We start from the raw sequence: 24,943 nt of genomic DNA, 5'->3' as shown, positions 1-24,943 counted from the left end.
AAAGGTAACCAAAAAACCTGATACAAATTTTCTTGAATCAACATCACCCGCCATATCAGAATCTGTAAAGCCTTCCAAAATAGGAGTATCACTTCTGAAGCATAAACGTGTTTTCAAAGAGCCTCGAAGATATCTGAGAATCCACTTAACAGCCAACCAATGTTCTTCTCTTGGGTTAGAGAGATACCGACTAACAACACCAACTGTGTGTGCTATGTCCGGTCTTGTACATACCATGGCATACATAAGACTACCAACTGCAGAAGCATAAGGTACTTTCATCTTTCTCTTTCTCACTTGTAGGACATTGTTTAGAACTTAACTTGAAATGACCTACAAGTGGAATTGAAACTAGTTTTGCATTTTTCATTGCAAACCTCTCAAGTACATTCTCATTATACTTCTCCTGTGATAGCCAAAGTGTTCTGTTCTTTCTGTCTCTTGTGATTTTTATGCCTAGGATCTGCTTCACTGAACTCAAATCCTTTATAGCAAAAGACTTGTTCAAATCCCTTTTGAGCTTCTCAATTTTCGCAATATCTTGCCCAACAATCAGCATATCATCAACATAGAGCAGAAGAATAACATAATCATCAACACCGTATCTCTTGATGAAAACACAATGATCAGAAATAGTCTTACTATACCCATTTGCTTCCATGAAGGAGTCAAATTTTCTATACCATTGTTTAGGCGCTTGCTTGAGCCCATACAAGCTTTTCCTCAACCTGCGGACAAGATCTTCTTTACCTTTAATTTTGAAACCGTTGGATTGTTCTATATAGATCTATTCCTCCAAGTCACCAAGGAGAAATGCAGTCTTCACATCTAGTTGTTCAACTTCCAAATCTTGACTAGCAGTCAATGTTAACACAACTCTGATGGATGACCTCTTCACAACCGGTGAGAAAATCTCTTCAAAATCAATACCCTTTTTCTGTCCAAAGCCCTTCACAACCAGTCTTGCTTTGTATCGAGGTTGTGAGTTATTTTCTTGATGCTTCAACTTGAATACCCACTTGTTCTTCAAAGTCTTCTTTCCTTTCAGAAGTTTCACCAAGTCATAAGTCTCGTTCTCTTGCAAGTAATGTATCTCTTCTTGCATTGCCACCGACCACTTGTTCTTGTTTTCATGAGACAATACTTCTTGATAGGTTTCTGGTTCTCCCCCGTCAGGCAACATCACATACTCATTGGGAGGATACCTACTAGAAGGTTGTCGCTGCCTACTAGATCTTCTAATATGCTGATCATCGGATGGCTCTAGAGAACTATCATCATCTTGTTCAGCTTCCTCTGTTGGCTCAGCATCAACTAAAGGAGTCTCATTAACCTCAACTTATTCATTTTCCAGATCATTGGGCTGTGATTGTGGTGTACAAATCCTACCATTATCGGGCAATTCCTTTTCCGTAGACTTCGGATTTTCTTTTTTCTCAAAGTCTTCAATGGTTTGATCTTCAAAGAATACCACATCTCTGCTTCTAATGAGTTTTTTGTTAACCGGATCCCAAAATCGGTACCCAAATTCTCCGTGGCCATACCCAATAAAGATACACTGTCTCGTCTTGCTATCAAGCTTAGCTCTCTCATCTCAAGGAACATGAACAAACACTTTACAACCAAAAACTCTCAAGTGATCATAAAAGACGTCTTTACCTCTCCAAACTCTTTCTGGAACGTCGCCATCTAAAGGAGTTGAGGGTGAAAGGTTTATCAGATAAACCGCTGTCTTCATTGTCTCTCCCCAAAAGGATTTTGGCAACATAGCATGAGACAACATACGCAAAATTCTCTCATTAATAGACCTGTTCATCCTCTCTGCGACTCCATTCTGTTGAGGTGTTTTTGGCATAGTCTTCAAAAGCTTGATCCCATGACTTTTACAGTATTCCACAAATGGCCCTCTATATTCGCCACCATTGTCCGAACGAACACATTTCAACTTCTTCCTAGTTTCTCTCTCCACTTCAGCATGAAACAACTTCAAGTAATCCAATGCTTGATCCTTAGTCTTCAAGAAATATGCCCACACCTTCCTTGAGCAATCATCGATAAAAGTGATGTAATAATGAGCACCACCTAAAGTCAAGGAATCTATAGAACATATGTCTGTGTGAACCATATCTAGAATATTGGTCTTCCTAGATGGAGAGAAACTTTTGAAGGAAACTCTATGTTGCTTACCAACTAAACAATTTGTGCATGTCTTCAAATCTGTGGACTTTAAGCCCTGAAGATCGATTGTCTTGGAGAGAACTCGCATGCCATTGTGACTTAAGTGACCAAGTCGCTTATGCCAAAGCTGTGCTGAACAATCATTAACTGTATTTGCTTCTCCCCCGTAAGACTTAGTCTTTGTCACATAAAGAGAACCGACCTTCTTTCCTTTAGCTATCACCAAAGACCCCTTAGTGAGTTTCCATTTTCCTTCACCAAAGTAACTATGATAGCCCTCATCATCAAGAATACCAGTAGAGATTAAATTCATCTGAATATCGGGAACATGTCAAATATTCTTCAAAAGTAGCTTGCACGAATTGTTAGTATCCAAATAGACATCTCCTTTTCTAACAATCTTACACGTAACATGGTTTCCCAACGTCACTAAACCAAATTGTCCACTAGTGTAAGAAACAAATATATCACAACGATTGGTGACATGATAAGAAGCACCCGAGTCTACCACCCATTGTGTATCTTGAGAAACAAGATTGATACTATCATTGTCGTAAACAAAATTGATGTCGTTACCACCCACATCTGTAACCTTACTACTTCCATCTTGCTTATTCTCCTTTTGTTCCTGCTTCAAAGATCTGCACTGATACTTCTTGTGTCATGGCTTGCCACAATGATAACATGTAATCTCTTTTCTCGAGCTGGATGTTCCCCGTGACCCGTCTGAACTGCCACTGCGATTCTTTGGAGTTTTACTTTTACTTCTACTCCTTTTCTCAGTCACGAACACCTAACTTGGAGTCGAGAAGCCCTGTTCTTTTATTCTAGTCTCTTCATTCAACACACTCTCTTTCATCATTTTCAAAGTGAGCTTACCTTGTGGAACAGAATTGGTAATTGAAACCACAAGTGTCTCTCAACTACCAGGCAGAGAATTAATCAAACACGTAGCATGAAGCTCATCATCAAATTTCATTCCTATCGTAGCCAACTCATTTAGAATCCCCTGAAAAGCATTTAGATGCTCGAACATAGAAGACCCATCTTGATATTTCAACGAGCAAAGCTTCCTAAATAGAAATGCTCTGTTTTGAGTGTTGTTCTTCTCATACAGTTCACTCAAAATAGTCTACACTTTATGAGCATTAACCTCAGTAGCCACATGCTGATACACACTGTTGTCAACCCATTGCCTAATTTTACCAACTGCCTTTCTGTTTAGTTTCTTCCAATTTGCATCTATCATAGCCTCTAGTTTGCCTTTATCACCCAAAATAGTGTCTTCATAATCATAATTACACAATAAGTCCTCCATCTGTGACTTCCGGATTGTGTAATTGGTAGCTGTGAGTTTGATCATCGTGTCATTACTACTCAACGATTCTTCCATTTGAATTATACAAGAATCACCACCAAACGAACTCATCTCTGATACCACTTGTTGGAAAAATCGAATAATAGCACCTGTTTAGCAATCCAGAAATAGACAAGTTACAACAAAGGCCTAACACATTCTTATAAATAAATATAGTATTCTTCGCTTTTTTTTCACATGCGCTCACAACTCAAAGTGATTTAACGAGTGTAAGAGTTTGTTGACATGTGGTCTATATATAAGTTTAGACCATGACCATAGCAATTGATATATTCATGTACATATAAATCCAAATTCAAATCTCAATGGAGACTTTGTAGTGAAAGTTCAATTTTTTGAAAACTAAGTTCTATTAAAGAAAAGACCAATTAACCAATCACATTCCAACTAAGAATGGTAATTTTTGTATTTGTGATCAAAGAAACAGTTTTTGATTGGTTTGAGTATTTTTTTTAATATAATTATTTGTGCACCTACACAATTTAATAATTTAAACATAGAATGATTATTGATATTATAAGGTGCATGTAATTATTGATTTTATTCGATTAGCAAGCAACTTAAATGACTGAATCGTTTACAAGATTTACTACCAACCATGATGAAGACATTGACGGAAACGTTCAATAGTATATATAGGAAGGCATTGTTTAGGAGACACTCTTGTGCTAGTGACATTAGAACAATTGTTAGTCTATTTATCCGCTCTAGAGTGGAAGATGCACCAAGCTTCACTCATTAGCTTGTGAAGAGATATACTCAAATGTTAGATATCTTGTCTTGAAATAACATAAAATATATATAAAATGATGTTACAAATAAATTAAATAAATACAATATTACAAAGAACGAAATCACCCGATTGAGATGTTGATTTGAGGCATGTGTTAGACACATATCCCTTAAAACAGTTTCATTGTCTCCCGTTTGTGCTGGAACTTATCGTAGATGACTGTCTCCCAGGGTACAACGAATCCAATAGTGATTCTGCACTAAAATCACTACTCGTCGAATTTGACCAGCGTACTTGAACTATCATCAGGTTTCAACGGAAATATCGAGCAAAGAACTCGAAGAACAATCACAAAACAAGAAGAGGGCTTTTGAAATTCTAAAGTGAGAAAATATAAGATGATTAAGTGTTTGAGATTAGAGATGAGGGGTTTTATATTGTTGAAAAGTTAAACTTTCATAAAATTAAAATCAACCAATATTAATCTTTGATCCAACGGACCTTGATTGCCTCTTCATTGCCCTTTGTATTTTCTCTTCATTAGAAAATACATGTTACATGATTTTCTAAATTGCTAATAAATTGATAGCAATAATATCATGAAGGTTACAATGACAATTAACAAAATTAAATATATTTAATTTAATAATTGTTCTTCAAGCCATTGAATGTTAATTACATAATTAACAAATTAATTATAATAGTTTAATTATTTCGATCAAATTTCACTTTAATTCACGTTTGAATTTAATGTGAAATTCGTTTGAATTTTTTTTGATTTTATTTACCTAAATTCACATTTTCATTCATTAATGGAATTTATGAATTAATTTAAAATTCCAACAAACCATCAATGCCTGCGCAATTATCTACAAATTTGGGATCAGATTTGTAAATATATGTTGTTTAAGAGTTGTTGTTGTTAAACTTTAACTTGAACTGAAATACTTGGATGGAATGGTGAATAAATTGTTTGTGTATATATTGATATCATTTTACTAATTTTTTTATAATCTTATACCTCAAATGGAAATATCTATATTTATTTTAATATTTTAAAATTAAAATATTAAACTCAAATATATGTTTAGGATTAAAAATAATGAAATAAATGAAACGTAAAAATCACAAAATTAAAAAAAAAAATACATAATCTCTCTCACTAAAAAATTTTAAAAAAATTAAAATATCATTCTAAATGATTTACAGATAATTATTTTGATTAAAAAATTATTATAAATGAAAATAAAAATTTTAATAGTATATTTAATTAAGTACTATTTTATTAATTTATAAATATTTTTAGAATAATATTTTTCAATAAAAAAATTATTTAAATATATTTAAATACAAACTATTTTTAATTATTTATAAAAATTTATTGGACATGACAACTTTTAAAAATTTAAATTTAAATGGTTGTTATATTAAAGAAGGTTATATATACAAAAATATATTTTAATAGTCATCTAAGTTTTATTAATTTTATCAAGATATACATTATATTTGTTTATTAATTTTTTAATATATATTGTATATTTTTAATGTAAATAATTAGTAAAATTAAATTATTTAATTATATATAAAATTAATAATATTGACTTAATTTAAAGTTTTATAATAAATTCATTTAAAATGTTTTTTTATCATTATTTAATATAACATATTTCAAATAATTATTTTATTTGTCAAAAATTACAAAACAAAATAATAATAACTAATAAATAATTATTTAATAAAAATATTAAATAATTATTTAATTACAGTATTTAATAATAATAAATTAATTCGTGTTAGTTTATATTAATAAAAAATTATAATAATTAAAACATAATATTAATTTGTATTTTATATAATAATTATTATTATTAAAATTTATTACGAGATATTGTTTTAATTATTATATATATATATATATATATATATATATATATATATATATTAAAACAAAATAAGAAATGAAAATATAAATATAAAAAATGTTGAGTTGTGCATTTAAAGTAATATATTTAATATTATTCTCATAATTTATAAATTTTCTAAATATAATGTTTTTTTTAATATATTTAAAACTTATCTGTTTAATTTTATATATAATTCATTTTATATTATTAAATAATTTATATATAATTATTTCTAAATTTACTTTTTTAATTGTAAAATATTATTTAAAAACAATTATTATTATTATTAAAATTATTCCATTTATAATTTAACACTTGTTAATTTATTTTAAAAAAACATATATAATAATAAAATTTATTATCTATATTATCATTAATATATTTTTTATTCTAAATATTTTAAATTATAATTATTACAAAAAACTATGTTATTTTATTATATATCAATTTATTGAATTTCATATTTTATAATTAAGTATAATATTTTTTAAATAATTTGAAAAATTTTTTTTATCATAATTTAATACAATATGTTTTAAAATAAAAATTATTTTATCATTTTTTTTAAATATTACAAAAATAATAATAATAACTAATAAAAATAGATTTAATAAAATATTATATAATTTGTAATTATTTAATAAAAACTTTATTTAAAAATAAATAATATATAATTTATAAAAAATATGAAATAGCATACGAAATCATTATTTAATTGTTAAATTTTCTTCGAAACTAACTTCAACTTTGATAGATAAGGAAATATATTTTTTTTAAATAAACTAATAGTAATATTTTAAAAATATTAATTAAAATAATATATTTTTTCTATATCTTTTTTATAAAATATAATAATTTATAAAAGTATATATAAATTATTTTGTAAAATAATTATATATATTAATTATTAATTATTGCAATTTATAAAATAAGAAATTAAAATATATATTAAATATTATTGTATTAAATTATGATAAAAACTTTTCAAATTATTTAAAAAATATTATACTTAATTATAAAATATGAAATTCAATAAATTTATATATAATAAAATAACATAGTTTTTGTATTTATTATACTTTAAAATATTTAGAATAAAAAATATATCAATGATAATATAGATATTAAAATTTATTATTATATATGTTTTTTAAAAATAAAATAACAAGTGTTAAATTATAAATGAAATAATTTTAATAATAATAATTGTTTTTAAATAATATTTTACAATTAAAAAAAGTAATTTTAGAAATAATTATATATAAATTATTTAATAATATAAAATGAATTATATAAAAAATTAAACAGATACGTTTTAAATATATTAAAACAAAAAACATTATATTTAGAAAATTTATAAATTATGAGAATAATATTAAATATATTACTTTAAATACAAAACATTTATTTATATATATATATATATATATATATATATATATATATATATATATATATATATATATATATATATATATATATATATAATAATTAAAACAATATCTCGTAATAAATTTTAATAATAATTATTATTATATAAAATACAAATTAATATTATATTTTAATTATTATAATTTTTATTAATATAAACTAAAATTAATTAATTTATTATCATTAAATACTGTAATTAAATAATCATTTAATATTTTTTTTCTTTAAATTATATAATATTTATTTTTAATTTTTTAATAAATAATTAAAAATTATTTAATATTTTTATTAAATGATTATTTATTAGTTATTATTATTTTATCATTTTTTTTAAAATATTAAAAAAATAATAATAATAACTAATAAATTAGATTTAATAAAATATTATATAATTTATAATTATTTATAATTTATAAATAATATGAAATATCATAAGAAATAATTATTTAATAGTTAGATTTCCTTCAAAATTAACTTCAAATTTTATAGATAAGGAAATATATTTTTTTTAAATAAACTAGTAATATTTTAAAAATATTAATTAAAATAATATATTTTTTCTAAATCTTTTTTATAAAATATAATAATTTATAAAAGTATATATAATTATTTTAAATTATTTTGTAAAATAATTATATATATATTAATTATTAATTATTGAAAATTATAAAATAAGAAATTAAAATATATATTAAATGTTATTAATTAAAATTAAAAACTTAAAAAATAATAATATATAATTTAAAAATATTCATAAAATTAGTTTTTACAAATAAATTATAAAGTTAAAGATTACACACATTTTTATCAAGGATATATAAGTTTTTCAATAAATATTTAAAATATATATTTTTAATTAAATTAATAATAATATTTAAAATAAATTTAATTATAATAATATATTTTATCTAATATTTGTTTTATATATTGTTATATATTAGTTATTAAAAATTATAAAATAAGAAATAAAATATATATTTACAGGCACAAATAATTAGGTTGGATAAATATTGTATTTATTTTGTTTAAAATAATTAAAATAAATATTAAATTAAATATAAACTATCAATAATTATTTTTAATAGTTAAAAAATAAACAATTATTTTGAAAAAATATTGTATACATTATTAATTTAAAATCAATTAAAATTTAAGACTTAGATAAATTAAATAATTAATTTTAAAAAATATTAACCATTTAAATCCCAAAATAATTTAATATAAAGCCTTAAAATAAAAACAGAATAGACAAAAATAAACTTTTAAGTTTATTAATTAATTTGTATATTTGTAAGTAATAATATATATAAAAAAAAAAGTTAAACGGGATTAAAATTGTTTGGCCCAAATCAAATAGACCTAGGTCACGCGAAGCCCAAACACACAGCCAACAGAGCAAACGAGAAGGCTGACTCACAAGCTAACTTCCAAGGGCCGGATCCCCCAATATGGACGAGACGTAAACGGAAGGCCCAAGCCACATCCAACACTCGTTCGAGAAAATTCGAAAATGGAAACGATTATAGTAGTTGTGTGATAATTTTTTCTATGACCTTAGGTCATCTTAGTCGTCGAGAAGGTGTAATTTAAAAAGTGACTAATCATTAATGGTTTTTGTCCGAACGTCGACTTAGGTCATGTACCGACCTAAACTGACTATTAAAGAAATTCTCGATCAAGACGAACAACAAGAACAAAGTCTCATATCATCAATTCTGCAACAAAAATCCGCCATTGAAAATTTCATCGAGCTTTTTAAATTTTAAAAAATCTTATGTAAGACCTCTAAGCTTAGTTTTCAATTTATCCAAAACTTTTAATAAAGGTATAAAAGTGTTCTCTAACTCATTATAAACTATCATTCATGTTGTAATTCATTATTGAATTAAAATTAAATTTTACACATATAAGTTTGTATTTTTCACTACATGATTCTTTATTTTTTAATTGAGAATCTATATATATATATATAATGATGCTTAATTTTTAAAGTGTTCGGATTGCCGGGTCGAGAGCTGTGGTTAATTTGGATATATGTGAAAGTAAATGGATACTTGGGTCGGATTGTGAGTTGACCCGCCCATAAACTTAAAACGGTTAAAAATAAAATTAAAAATGTTTTAGGTATGGTTCGAACTTGCAACCTAACAAAACAAGTACAATCTTTGAACCAACTAGACTAATAACGCTTTATATTTTAAATTCAACCCAAAATTTAATAAACGCGTGACATTTTAACAATATAAGTTCAACTTTTTAACTAACTAATCTATATATATAATGATGCTTGATTTTTAAAGTGTCCGGATTGCCGGGTCGAGAGCTGTGGTTAATTTGGATATATGTGAGAGTAAATGGATACTTGGATCGGATTGTGGGTTGACCCGCCCATAAACTTAAAACGGTTAAAAATAAAATTAAAAATGCTATAGGTATAGTTCGAACTTGCAACCTAACAAAACAAGTACAACTTTTTTACCAACTAGACTAATAACACTGTATATTTTAAATTCAACCCAAAATTTGATAAACGCGAGACATTTTAACAATATAAGTTTAACTTTTTAACTAACTAATCTATATATATATATAATGATGCTTAATTTTTAAAGTGTCTGGATTGCCGGGTCGAGAGCTGTGGTTAATTTGGATATATGTGAGAGTAAATGGATACTTGGGTCGGATTATGGGTTGACCCGCCCATAAACTTAAAACGGTTAAAAATAAAATTAAAAATGCTATAAGTATGGTTCGAACTTACAACCTAACAAAACAAGTACAACTTTTTAACCAACTAGACTAATAACACTTTATATTTTAAATTCAACCCAAAATTTGATAAACGCGTGACATTTTAACAATATAAGTTTAACTTTTTAACTAACTAATCTATTTATATAATGATACTTAATTTTTAAAGTGTCTGGATTGCCGGGTCGAGAGTTGTGGTTAATTTGGATATATGTGAGAGTAAAAGGATACTTGGGTCGGATTGTGGATTGACCCGCCCATAAAAAATTTACCGTAATATTTTTTTCACTATTTTTTATATAATTACTCGTAAAAATGCACGGGATACATGCTAGTTTATTATAAGATTGTTTATGATCTTTCTCTTAAAGTCAATTCGAATTAATCTAAATTAAAAATACCCAATTTGAAATTAAAATTTTCAGAAAATACTGTGATTGTTCATTTGAAATTCAAAATAATGTTAGGAACGTTTGAATTTTCAAAGCTAAGAAGTATTTGTAGCCTAAATATTTTTTTTTCTAAATTATCTTCTTGTTTGATTTTAAAAAATGAGAAGAACATATAGCTAGTTAAGTTGGTAACAACCTATAGAAGCTTTCTAAATTTTATCGGTTCTTTATTCATACCTTCTGTCTATAACTCCAAGGAGTTCCATAAAGATCTAGACAAAAATGATACTTTTTAAGCTATGATATGATAAAGATTGAACTTTTTTTTTCAAAGTTCAACTTGCCAATATATTGTACACTAAACTTCTTGGCAGATTGTTTATTTATGGAAGTTTTTATTTCGACAAAAAAAATAAATACACAAATTAATTATAACATCAAATATCCCTATCAAATCCTTAAAAGTGATTTATTTCAATCCTTAAAAAAAGCATGCTAAGAAATCAATGTTTGCATTTTAAACCTATTTTTCAAATTTATTTGGAGTAAAATTAATTTAAAATTTTGAAACAAATATCCAACACAAATTCAAGATTTATTATGAATTTTTTTCAGCCTCAAAAACATCACATTTATGCATTCCAGACCATCCTTGTTATAAATGAAATATTTCACAGCTTATGTAACATAATTACAAGGATTAAGAGATGTAGAGAAAGTAAGACAATTTTTATCCTTTTTCCTCTAACCAAGACAGTAAAATCTTATATCCTTACTTTGTAGACATCCACAATGACATTTTTACTCTCTACTCCATGTCCTTAACAGCATCCTGTAATAAATATAAAAAAGTGAGAATTCAAAACACTTTATGATATTGGTTCATTTGAAAATTAAATTTAGTAAGAAACATTTCAAAATTTGATTGGTTCTTTCTTATTTGATTCGGATCCAAATATAAAAACAAATATTATAAGCATTTTCAAATGAGGCCATTTGGAATACCTTGGCTAGCTTTGTGACATAAGTTGCGGCGATCGCGGTTGCCAATAATCCTAGCCCGAGTGTCAACAATTGACCATATCCTCCGGGCAAACCCACATCAGATTCTTCTTGCTGTTAATTGGAATAGATGTTTAAACATAAAAGGGCCATCGAGAATGTGTTCAAACTTAACATTGGTAAAAAAACGTAACTCACAATGATTGCCCGTCCAAATGCACCAGCACTAACATAAGCCCATGTTCCTGGAAGCATCCCCAGCCAACTACATAGAAGAACAACTTGAATTTGTAAAAATATACGCCTTTTGGTATATTCATTATTGTCAAAGTTGGCAAAAAGATTAAAATAGAAATCTATTTCGCATATTCTACGAAATTGGTAAAATAAACAATTTTTTCATAAACTTTTGAACGAAAATCAATTCAATCACGCTTTTCATACTAAATAAAAATAAAATAAGAGGATTGTCTAACACCAAGGAAATAACATATGTACCTCCCCAAGACATATGGAACGAACTTCACAGATGTGAGACCATACAAATAATTTCCCAGAGAAAATGGAAGTAAAGGGCTTAATCGGAGAAGGGTAACAACTCCAAAACCATTTTCTCCAATAGCTTTATCAATCGCCAGAAATTTCTTGTTCCCTTCCACCAATTTAAGGATCCGTTCGCGAGCAAAGTATCTGGCAATCAAGAAAGCCACACTAGCAGAAACCTGAAGAACACGAAAACGAAAAAAAAAAAACAAGAAAAGGAAAAATAAAAGTATAAGCATTTAAAAATCTCGAGAATTCATAAGGTTCAAGCATTCAACAAACCTAGCAATTACTAGTTTCAATCTAACATACTGTTCCACTGATGGAGACGATGATAGTGCCTGTAAGTGAACCGAAAAGAACACCAGCTGACATTGTCAATGGGATTGCTGGTATTGCCAGGATCTGCAAGCAAAATAACAAATTATTTTAATAATGTTTTGGAAAATGGAATACAAACAAATTCAAGAATGATGCAAATTATGCTTACTTCTAGTCCAGCATAAACTGCAACAAACAATGCATATCCAGCTGGACCATAACCTGGATGATAGAATAAGTAAGAAACAGTTTATTTTTCTTAATGAACTTGCATCAAAAGTTCAAAACAAATATAATACGTTATGTATGTATCTCATTGATAAGATGCATTGGTATGTACCATCTAGAGAGGATCATTTTTTGCATAATCACATAAGGTCTTGTTTGATCTAGGATTATTTGAATAATCAAGTGGGTTATTTGAGTAAAGACATTAAGGGTGAAAAAAATTGAAGGTATTTTATTTTAGCACTTTATTTGATGATTTGAACTATTTGAATAATGGGTTATTTGAAATGAATCTCAAATAACCCACATAAACAAAGTCTAATTATACTTAACCTCACATTTGGAAGGAAGTTTGGAATGCCAAGATTCCCTTAAAGATTCTAGTTCTTCACTTGGGAGGACATTTATGGGGAATTTCTCACTCTCGATAAACTCAAAAGGAAGGTTTTGCATTGGCTATAAAAGAGGTGTGTATCTTTCTGATTTCAAATATAATCAAACATTATTTCAGTAATGAGTTCTACAATAGACCCAACTGAGACATTAACATAAACAAATAAGATGCATAAAGTCTTATCATGAATTTTCAGAAGAAAAAACAGAGTTGAAGCAAAAGCATGAAAAATTCTACCTTCAATGATCCCAGAAAACTGTGTCAAGAAGGCATTGATCTGATCCTTATAGATATACCCAACAGCACCAAACCCACCAACAACACCCACAAGTAACAAACCCGCCAAAATGGTACCCTTAACAGCAGTCTCTTCTTCGAAAGCTCCATCGCCGGAATCTTCTGAATCGTCGGAGTTGTTCTTCGAGTTCAGATTCAGAAGTGTCTTGAAGTTACGAGGGGCCGAAACAGGAGGAGCTTTCTGCTTCTTCTTCTTCGTTTCTTTGAGAGAAGAACATGGGTTGAGAAAGTGAAATCGTTTGGGTCTGAAATTGAGAATGAAAGAGGGAGTAGCGGAAGTGGTACGTGAAAGAGTGAAATTGAAATTGGGTTTGAGAGATTGGTGGTGAGATGGAGGTAAGAGGAGAGGTGGAAAGAAGAGGCACGGTGGCCTCCTCAATTGGGTTGGCATTCTAAGGAAGATGAATTTCAGTGAAATGGTGTGGATAAGAAGAGGAGAAGGAGCTTGTTCAGGTAAGAAGGGGAACGTGCCGCGTAAACGCTGGATTCACTCATTTTGGGGGAAAAGATAAAATTTGTGGCAGGCGTTTCTCTTGTCTCCATCATTGATCTTCTTGAAAATGAAGTGCTTACTTCACTGTTTTTACACACTAATACAATTTTTTGTGGCTCATTCATGTAATAAGCACAAGGAATATGCCTTTTTTTCAATAAAAGTAAAGGAAATAAGGAATTATACCCCAAAAATATATATATAAATTCAATAACACTTACCTATAAATCATTGGGTTTTCCAAAATGAAGATGAGGTCAAGAGATTGATAATTAAATAGGTTAACGAGAAAGTTGATTGACCAAAAAGTGAGATCGCGAGATTAGAAGTCTATTGAAATTGAAAGTTAGTTTTGTTGATGGATAAAAGGTCAATAAATGAGATATTGGTGGATGAGAGGTTGTTTGGATGTGATTTGTGTGCCGAAGTGGGATAAAGAGGTCTATAGTAATATGATATATGAGATGGTTGAGATACAAAATATTCGAAGTGAGGCCACCAAATTAATAATGAGAGATCACTTAAAAGAACAAACGAGATTCTGATGGTTAAATATATAAATGAAATGTTTTGATTGATCGAAGTGTATGAAAGTGAGGTCACAAAGATGATGAGAGGTTGTTTTCATTATCTTTGGTTTGTCGAAGTGGGGGTAAAAAGTTCTCGTAATATGATAACGAGAGGTTCATTAGAGAATAAAGAATATTTAAATATTTGAATGAGATAGGTGAAGATTGAGAGATCTATTGGGATTGATGGTTAGTTTGTTATGATGAAAGGTCGGTAACAAAGAAAAATATATGAATGAGATGTCAAAATATATGATTAAATATGTAAATGAGATGGTTGTGTTAGAATTATCCTAATTAAATCCTAATTTAATAAAATCTGAATGGCGGAAGTGTACCTTAATTTGATGAATCATGAATCTTCTATTAGACTTTGCATGGATGGAATCATTCTTTAATCTTCTCTTTCCTTAGACTTTATTTATGTGGAATGATTCTTCCATTTGATGAGTACGACAATAGGTTTCTCTTTCTGTTGATGGGACGCAAAGGAGAATTGTCCGTACTTCAAATGGGGACCATTACCATTACATATAACTAATATTAAGTTAATTATTATAGTTAGGTAATTTCTAATTTAGCCCCTTCATAAAATTAGAAATTCTACTTAGGTATCCTCACTTTATATTCATGACAAATACACCCCTAAGCCATAAACTTAATCATATTAGATCACATTATTTTGACTTAAATTAAATATGACAATTGTACAATTATTTATTATACTAGTGACCCTAAAAATTACAACAAGTTTATTAACCGAAATTAAAAAGTTAAGGTTACCAGGTGAAAGGTCAATTGAATTAGCGGTTGGTTTGTCGAAGAAAGTGTAAATATGTTGCGGTAATGATATGAGATGATTGAAATATAAATTATGTTCAAAGTGAGGTCACGAGATTATGAGAGGTTCAATTGAAAACAACGAAATATTATTGGTTAAATATGTGAATGAGATTGTTGGATGACCGAAGAAGTGAAAGTAAAAAGAGGTTGGTGATGATAGAGATTGTTAGTTTGCTAAGAGTGAAGGTAAAAGATATTTGTAATATTGAGATGGTTTGATGCAAGAAGTAACGCGATTAGTAATATGAGAAGTCTATTAGGAAAGAAATGATATTAGTAGTTAGTTAAATGAAATTGATGGTTTATCGAGATTGAATGTAAAAAAAATAAGCCAAAGAGGAAAGAAGTCGATGAACTATTAAAAACAAAATTAAATAAAGGTCCCTCGTGAAATTTGTTATCATTTCTTTCTCTCTTGATACGACGATGTAAACCCTAGACGATGGCGACAAGTGAGAAGTGAATATCTTATATTTCAATTTTTTATATATTGTATTTAATATTTAATTTGTTAGATATGTCAATTTTTTTAAAATAAAAATATTTTAGAGCTGAGATTTTTATTTTTGAACATTTTTTTAGGTAGGTAATAATGAAGACAACCACAAAATTGCTTCAACCTCGAAGCCCATATTAACTACTAAGAAGAGAACGATAATGGAGATGAAACAATAATAACAATGATGATGAAGATAATGACAACAATTAAGGATACAACAAAAATGTATATTTAATTAATCTTTTCAACACAAATTCTTATGCTAATTTTTTTTAATGATATATATCTTAAGTCTAGATTTTGAGCATTAAAATTAATTTGAACCGCATAACCATTATATTGATTGAGTTTGAACTATTAATTTAAATATAATCAACCTCTGATATATAGTCTATTCAAATAATCAAAATCTGCACTAATAATATATTAATTAACCAACTATATACCAAAACATGTCTAATATGAATTATATATATGACTGGACAAACAGACCAAATTATATGTAATATATTCAGAGACGGATCTATGCTCAGCACGCCTCGAAAAAATGTAACATTATCTTTAATTTCTTAAAAAAAATTAATTTAATTTATTATTTGTTTATCTAATTATTAAAAAAAATAATAAAATTTACTTTTATTCCCTTATTTTATTTAAAATTTTATTATTATTTTTTAAATCTTTCTAAATTTTTTTCGAACTAATCCAACTCAAAATTCAGTATCCGTCCATGGATATATCCAATTATATATATATATATATATAAAATTTGATTGGTATAATAACTAATATAATAATATCAAATTTAAATTTATTCAAAAAAATAGATTCATCCCAATCTACTATAACCCTCTTTACCTCAACTAGCAACAATATATCCTAGTAAATAATGGATTAATTGTTTTGTTAGTACATATTCTTTTCCAAATTCCTAAAATGTATGTTAATTATACAATATATTTCATGTTTTTAGTATAAAAAAATGAAAAGCATTTATGTGAATTAAGTAATAATAAATATAGAGTTTTGACTAAGATCAAATATCTCTCCGTTTCAATTTTTATTAAAATCCTTTTAAATTGAGGTGTTAAGGACATAATTATATGAGATGTTCTTTTTAAACTAAAGATAATAATAAACAACTACTAAATATGTGAATTCAATCATTACTTCCATTGAAAGTTGTGAGACAACCTAAACCCTTTTAAGAAAGAATTTTTTTTTTTTTAAATACTCAACAAAATTTGAACATAAAATTTATTTAGTAAATCTGATTATCACTACACTATACTAGTTTTTTTTATAATATTTTCGATAATACGTTATATATCTCAATATTTTCTTAAAAAATTACAAAAATAAATTAAAAACAATTATAGCTCAAGGTACCTAACAAAAGATAATGTCTACCATGAGTTCGTAATAATCGGTTTAGGATATATTAAATCAGGTTCGGGCCGATTGACATCATGAACCAAAGAGATTGAAGAGTTCATAACTTACTATTAATAAATAATTTAAACCAAACAAGATAGTTAATTATTATACATTTACCTTACATGGTAGATTTGTATGAAAGATTAAAGAGAGTAAATGTCTGCAGTTACTACAGTCTTCAGGGGGAAATGTGTAGCAACTAAAAAATTATACTGAACTTATTTTTTTAATCCTGCTTCTTAGTAAGATGATGACCTGTATATACAACTAACTAGAAATCCGAATGATACAAACATACTAGACTTGAATGAGTCGTCGGAGAACGACATAGAGGGCATTCTGGCTTCTCATTGCACCACTCCATGATGCAATTCCTATAAAGAAAAGACAAAAAAAAAACTCAGACGAGACTTAACAGCAACTGCATGCGAATGTTAGAGATGGGCAGTTTCTAGATTGAGGTCATACCAGCAGAAAACATGGCCACAAGGAGTGGCAGTTGCGTATTGACGATTACTAAGGCAAAGCGTGCATTTGCTGGTTCTACCCTCCGACTGACAATACAAATTTTAAAGAGGATATATAGTCAAGCAATATTCGTCACACGAAATACTACATGTAGAAAATATTTTGATTTTTTTTTCTAAGAAAAGGTGTGCAGATATACATTATTGGAAATTTGTCAAAAGTTAAAATTGAAAGCATTCCAATTGGTCTAAAATCAGTTTATGGATCATGAACCAGATTATAGTGTGATTTTTAGTAAACAATTGTAGTTTTTTTTGAATTATGATCCAGATCATAAAACATGATAACAAATAGGCCTGCACAGCAAGGAGAATACATTTTTGCTCTTTTCATTCACGGTATTTCATTTTCTTACAGTCTGAACCTTTCTCAGACATTTTACTGTAAGACAATCAATAAACAGAACTGCCATTTTCATAGCAAAAAAATAAAATAAAATAAAATAGGCCCATTACCTCCGAAGACAATGTTGTATCAGTGACCCAATTCCCCTTCTCAGCCTCTGCAGCAATCAAGTTACCCTCTTCATTTAGTAGAGGTAGACCTCCACGTACTGCATAACCGGAAAAGAAAGCCAAGAATCACCCCAAAGTTGAAATGGTTGTTTAGAACTCTTTCACACGTAGCTTTAATATTCAAATGACATAATATAATAGCTTATAGAAGAGAGCCTGATATAGATAGTTTCTAATACAAAATTTTCGTGAAATATCAACCAAGGCAACAAAATAGAAAGAAGGGTATCAATAATAACCTAATGTGCCCTGGTGGGCACCCATTGTGGTTGGATGAACTGAACTTGCAATGGAGGATAGATTGCTCCTACGTAATCCATCAGCAGTAATTATGCATAATTGAATTAAGAGAAATATGCCCAAGATTTGGTATCTGCAGCAAAGGAAGTAACAATGGCAAGGAAACCAAGATCAGAATACAGGGAGTTATTTCAAAAGATGGCTTAACAGGAAAATAATATAAAATTAGATAAAGTGAGCCACCAAAATATCAACATACAGAAATGAAGAAATATGAGTTCTCTTATAAATTCAGAGGCTACACGCAAAACATAGGTACCACCCATCATTAAACGAAATCTTGGACATGATGTAAACGGATCTAGTATGTGATTTTCATGTTCACTTATTAGATTGAATGCCAAACCAGAAAGATTATTCCATGAATATGATGAATCTTTTAGTTTCAAAAACAAAGAACTTTCATCAAAATGATGCCATTAAGAGAAAACCGACCTAGGCCTTTGGTTCATTTGCTTTCCAATGAATACATAATGGATTCCTGCAGCACGCTTTGCTATGTGATAATATAATCCTGTAAGAGATAGCAATCATGAGAAAACAAAAATCTACCCCAGTACATCATCAACAGTCATATATATCTCATCTTCTAGTCATATTAGGGATCACCTTCAAAGTAGAAGAACATGAGGTTAGTGCGAAGAATTATTTGCAAAATCTCTCGAGTAAGAGGAAGCATCTGCATTGACAACAAAAAGTTAGTTCTTTAGTACACATTCACAAATCACAGGAAAATCTGAGAAAAATATTCCTACAGTAACGAGGATGCAAGAGAAAAATTGAGAAAAGAAGTAGCTTACTTTTTATTTTATTTTTGCAAAGGGAAAATTGTGCTCGTCTATGTGCATATATATACATGTACAGTTAAAAATAAAAAGAGAAAGATAAGTGGATGTTCTTGTTTAAATAGTTTATAGAGAGAAGCCTAATTGATATCACGACAATCACAGCTTCTGGTGAAAACGCATATTGAAACTTGAACTTGAGCGAGATATTCATTTTGAACTTCACTTCAAATGAGTATAGTACCATAGCAGAAAATTGAAATAGACCTTTAATTTGCATATAAATGAAAATCAACCCTTTTGAACTAACATTATTGATTTTCCTTTAACAACGAGATATTTTACATTGCTAATAATAGAAAAACTAGAGAAAGTTTATTCCAACTGATAAAAAAAATAATCATTTGACTACTCATCCAAGGTGAAGGTTCATTTTAAAGATAAAATGAGTTCAAGGCTCGAAGTGAATATCTTGCACAAATTCGCAGTTCAAAAAGGATTTTTGGCATACAAGAATCTCTTGATAACAGTTTTTATTTGTCTGAAAGCATTCATATAGTTATAAAAGACTAATAAGACTGATTATAAGTGATAAATTGGTGTTCACCTTGATGAATATGTGAGCTTACATTAAAACGATAAATTGCAATTTGTTGCATATGAAAAACTCAATTCGATTCAGAAAATCCAACTTCCTTAAACTACATGGAAGAGAACATACTGATGGCCATCTTCGAATGGTATGTATCCATAATGCACTAATTTTCCGTCTAAATCTTGACAGCATGGATATTCTTGCTCCTGAGGTTGTGAAAGATGGTTCTTCCCTTCTGTCATATGAAGGGGCTTGGTAGTTGTCCTGTACATTGTTCTCACTCAACTCATCTGAGAGTGAATCAGCGAGAGCAATGCCACGAGAAGCAACCCTGGAACTTTAGTGACAAAGCCGATACATTTAGCTGTCATCAATCAAATGCAACAAGAATATTTTCATCAAGCAAAATACTACTAATTTAGTGTCAACATAAACAAACCTAATTCTGTCTGCAATGTAAGGAACAGCTGTCTGATACATAATAAATAAAGAACGTCGTGCAGGTGTCGGAGGAAGCCCATATTGTCCAGCTACCTATGAAATCAAACCACAGAGCAGGAACCGTATTAATCCCAACAATGATCTAATATTTGCTTCACAAAATATTACTACTCCAAGGGAATATCTTGCTACTAAAAATCAGATGAAATCACGCTGTTACAAGTCTCATATGTGCCGCCTGAATGTAATATTTCAGTTTAAAGATAAATATAAGGAAAATGGATTAAAAAAAATCCTATTGTTTGTTGATCCGCGCCAGTTGTATAAAAAAGTAATTGATATATATGATGAGAGAGCAGCTACCTGAATGATATCACAATATTCCTCTCCCAATGTTTGTTGACCAGCACCAGTTGTTAAGACATAATAGAGCATTTGCCCCAGAAGTTTTGTCTGAAGTAAGAAACGTATAACACGATTGGCATAGATATCGTTAATTATGAATTCTCTTAAATAAATTCGCAGACAAATAAGATGAAAAATGGAGAACAGGAAAAATAATAAAACAAATAGACAGCTAAAGCAATCAGAGTATAAGGAATATGAATCACTGTGAACTCCAATAAATAAATAAAAAGAGATTATTGGTGCGTTTGTTGCTTGTGTCTAATGTCTATAATGTTCATGTCAATCGTGTCTACTATGTTTGTAACCTCGTTTATCTTATCTGAATAAAGTACACGTTTCAGCAAAAAGAAAAGAAAAAAAGATACTACGATCATGATTCACACGAGGCTATTCTTTTAATTTTCATGACAATAATTGACCACTCTGGCCTTTTTTGCTTTTATCATCTCCCCCAGCTATTTTTTTTCTATAAACAAGTTGACTTGGCTGACCAAAAAAAGAAGTATCTTCATTTTTATTTAACCATCCAATAAGGTTATGGAATTTAAGCAGAACAGATAATAATACATAGAGCCCATCTAGTAAGGGGTGAAGTTGGGATGTGGATGGTTCTCCGAGTAAGAGCTTTAATTCAAATTTTCAATTTCAGTTTCAAGGTCATGCCAAATGAAACCATATTGGATCTTAAGAGTGTGCCACCAACTACAAATTTGCAGTTAATTACATTTTCCATCAAACTTCTAACTCAATTTACTAACACAGTGCGTTTAAAATATAGCATGAAAGAAAACATTAACAAATCCATTAATTAAGAAATTGATTTTTGCTACCACGAACTCTACACATACATATAAGCCCCTCAAGTACAAGCAGGAATAAGACTAACCTCATTTTGATAAGCCATAGCAACCCTTGTACCTGAGACAAGAAGCTAAAGACAATTAAGGGGAAAGCTTCCCATGATCGAGGAAGGAAACAGAAAATTGGAAGACTAAGGTAAATAAAGTGGAAAGAGATCTCAAGGGACAGACCAAAGATGTGGCGAAAAGCATCCCGACACGCTTCATAGACATAAGAGGCATATTGGTCATCTTTTTCAGCAGCTCTCATAATTTCTGGCTGTGCTGCAACTGGAAACTTGCGGACAACACCATTCTGTGTTGATTTACTACTGGTTCCAATGAAGTTGCTACTACTGGGTCCAGCTTCATCGCTGTTATGGGGCCCACCATCACCTGAAATCGATGACTCTTTCCACCCCATCCTATAGTCAGTTGTGTGAAACACCTGAAAAGGACAAGAGGGATAATAGGGTTCAAAGATGAATGATTATACATTCTCTTAATTAATTTCAATCCATTCCAATTCAAAACTTTGTATACAAGACCTTGTAATAAAAGTCAGCTGAATCAAGACATAATCAAAGAGGAAAATTAAGGATATCAAAAACAAGGCTAGGAATGCAAGAACTATTGAACATTGAACAAGAACTGAATAGTAAGAACAATCTTTCTATTGCTGTTATCAGGTGAGGTTGAATTCTCATTCGCTATCTAACTAAACAAACAGAACATTAAAGTCTGTCTTCTATATAATGACATGGGTTTGCTCTAAATCCCCACCAGCTCCAGAAATCCTCAAAATTTACAACGTGATATAGAAATCTTCTCAAACAAGTATTTTAAGTTAAAAAAAGATTCAAAGCAGATATCAGTAAGTAAGAATGAATATGTCTACATACATCCCTACCATATGAAACAACAATCAGCAAGATTGGAGAGAAACCCACAATTAATATGACATTAAGATCAACCTGTATTAGTAATAGTCTCTGTATATCTCTCTACAAGTTCTTCAAAGTGCAAATTGGGTAATCTTCACTGCAAATAAGACGAAGACATCGCTTAATCCGCACGGAGGCGATACTGAAGTGAGATGAAGAACGCCGTCTTTCTTTCTCTCTCTCTCTCACACACACACACACACAGAGGTAGGAGATCTCGAACGACGGAGAAGTGCTGAGGGAGATAATGAAGAAGAAATGTTTTTGTGGAAAACTATCAAATATGTCATTGGAATTTGTTTTAAGATGTATATTGACCTCAAAACATTTGGAATTTCAGCTGCAATTATATATTTTTTTAATTTATAAATATTGATAAATTGAATTACTATTTAATTTAATAAATTAAAGACTATTTTAATATAAATTTATTTAATAATGAATATTTATTTTTGATGATAGATTAATTACAAAATATATTAATTAAGGGAGATAAAAAATTATATATATATATATATATATATATATATATATATATATATATATATATATATGATAAATGAGAAAATAAAAAATATAAGAGGTAATAATTTAATTATTATATATTTATATTTTATAATTTCTATATATATATATATTAGTTTTTTTAATTATAAATTATAATTTGTGTAGAATTATATTTTATAAAAAAATAATTTTATATAATTATTAGTTTAAAAATAGAGACTCTTAAAATATAATATACTATTACAATAATATAATATATTATAATATATTATATTATATTATGACGATAATATAATATATATAAATAAATAAAATATTTTTATAGAATATATATATTAATTTTCAAATCTACCCTGATAGTTTCCTTAATTAATTATTTGGTTTCCAAATTTATCCTAACAGTTAATTTAATTATTTCCTTTTTTTATCTTTGATATTCTAATTCTAATATTTTTATATTCTATTTAAACACTTTAGGCTAATCCATGTAGAATTATCAAGAGAATTCGTAAAACAACTGAAGTTTGAGATGGAAAAAATTCATTGTTTTGAGCCGGTGATATTCAATATTGTGAAAAACCCGTTGGAGATTAAGGAGGAGGTGGAGTTTCAAAAGATTCGTCTTTTCAAATGGAACCAAAATATTAATTATTGCCCCAGGTCGAGTTGCCTCCTAATTCTCAATGTAGTTGACACCATTTACTCATCAAAATGTAACAGCATCATTCGTTTCTCAACAAAATCTCTACGCCACTCTATGTTCGATGCGATGTCGTTCTTCTCCGATCGAGAACAAGTCGAACTCCAAATTTATAATTTTGCCCATAAATCAGGCGTCTTTTTCTCTGAAGAAACCACAAGAGCTCTAGCGAAGGATGTAAAAAATTTTGTTTTCAGTTTCTTCCCGTTCAACATTGCTTCATTTTCTTTGTCGACATCACCCACGTACATTATCATGATGGATATCTTCACATTAGTTAGAATTGGGGTGTCGTCGCCTAGTGTTGAAGCTCATATTAGCCACGAGAATTTACAACCCTATTTCGCTAATGCTAACCACATCGATGATTCTGTAGAGAGTTTATTGGCTGACATTGGTGACTTAAAAGTGAAAGTTGTTCAAGAAACGAGAGTTTCCATCGTTCTTGTTGAACCGATGGTGAAGGAAGAACTATGTTGCAATATTGGCGATGACAATATCGACGAGAGCGAGATGTGTTCAGTCTGTTTTGAGAGTTACATGAATATATGGGATAATGACCATGTTGACCCCGTGTACACACAAGTTTAATAATAGATGTTTTTAGAATGAACGATGTATAGTTGTGATTCTTGTCTTTGTGGAGGAGCTTGTGCCTAAACAATGTTTAAAAATATTAATTGTTAAGATTTTGGTAAATTTTAATGTTTAGTTATTATGGTAAATTTTAATATTTACTTTTATTTATTTCAAATGAGATGATATCATATTTCTTAAATATATCTATTAGAACTTTTTATATCATTGTTTTAATTTACACTGAATTATCTTAAATTCTTTGTATAATAAACTCAGTTTTTAATATATATATATAATAAAATATATTATGTTATCTTATAATATCTTAAAATTTGTTTGGATTAAAAAGAAAATTTCGCATGCTGTTATTTTTGTATAAAAGAAATTCTTTAAACTATCCACAATAGGG

At 28.7% G+C, this 24,943-nt stretch overlaps 2 protein-coding genes across 3 annotated transcripts; both read right to left on the bottom strand.

The window, feature by feature from the left end:
- Nucleotides 1-11,346: 11,346 nt before the first annotated feature.
- LOC124920005 (TVP38/TMEM64 family membrane protein slr0305) lies at nt 11,347-14,073 on the bottom strand. The gene is made up of 7 exons (XM_047460391.1): nt 13,493-14,073; nt 12,803-12,855; nt 12,625-12,717; nt 12,268-12,491; nt 11,968-12,034; nt 11,773-11,883; nt 11,347-11,599 (listed from the first exon to the last, which is right to left on the bottom strand). The coding sequence occupies exons 1-7, from the start codon at nt 13,941-13,943 to the stop codon at nt 11,576-11,578; spliced, it is 1,023 nt and encodes a 340-aa protein (XP_047316347.1). The 5' UTR covers nt 13,944-14,073; the 3' UTR covers nt 11,347-11,575.
- Nucleotides 14,074-17,429: 3,356 nt separating this feature from the next.
- Nucleotides 17,430-22,979, bottom strand: LOC124920004 (peroxisome biogenesis factor 10). 2 transcript variants are annotated; one of them, XM_047460390.1, is made up of 12 exons: nt 22,779-22,979; nt 21,997-22,252; nt 21,852-21,883; nt 20,921-21,010; nt 20,556-20,650; nt 20,243-20,453; nt 19,346-19,415; nt 19,172-19,250; nt 18,676-18,809; nt 18,377-18,474; nt 17,862-17,947; nt 17,430-17,767 (listed from the first exon to the last, which is right to left on the bottom strand). In XM_047460390.1, the coding sequence occupies exons 2-12, from the start codon at nt 22,226-22,228 to the stop codon at nt 17,665-17,667; spliced, it is 1,230 nt and encodes a 409-aa protein (XP_047316346.1). In that variant the 5' UTR covers nt 22,229-22,252; nt 22,779-22,979; the 3' UTR covers nt 17,430-17,664. The 2 variants fall into 2 exon arrangements, with proteins under 2 accessions (XP_047316346.1, XP_047316345.1); XM_047460389.1 differs by lacking the exon at nt 22,779-22,979 and having other exon boundaries at nt 21,997-22,278.
- Between the last annotated feature and the right edge of the window lie 1,964 nt (nt 22,980-24,943).

The sequence above is a fragment of the Impatiens glandulifera genome, chromosome 1 (assembly GCF_907164915.1).
Source record: "Impatiens glandulifera chromosome 1, dImpGla2.1, whole genome shotgun sequence".
Lineage (NCBI taxonomy): Eukaryota > Viridiplantae > Streptophyta > Magnoliopsida > Ericales > Balsaminaceae > Impatiens > Impatiens glandulifera.
Note: the sequence above shows the minus strand (reverse complement) of the source record. Positions and strands in the feature narration are given on the sequence as shown.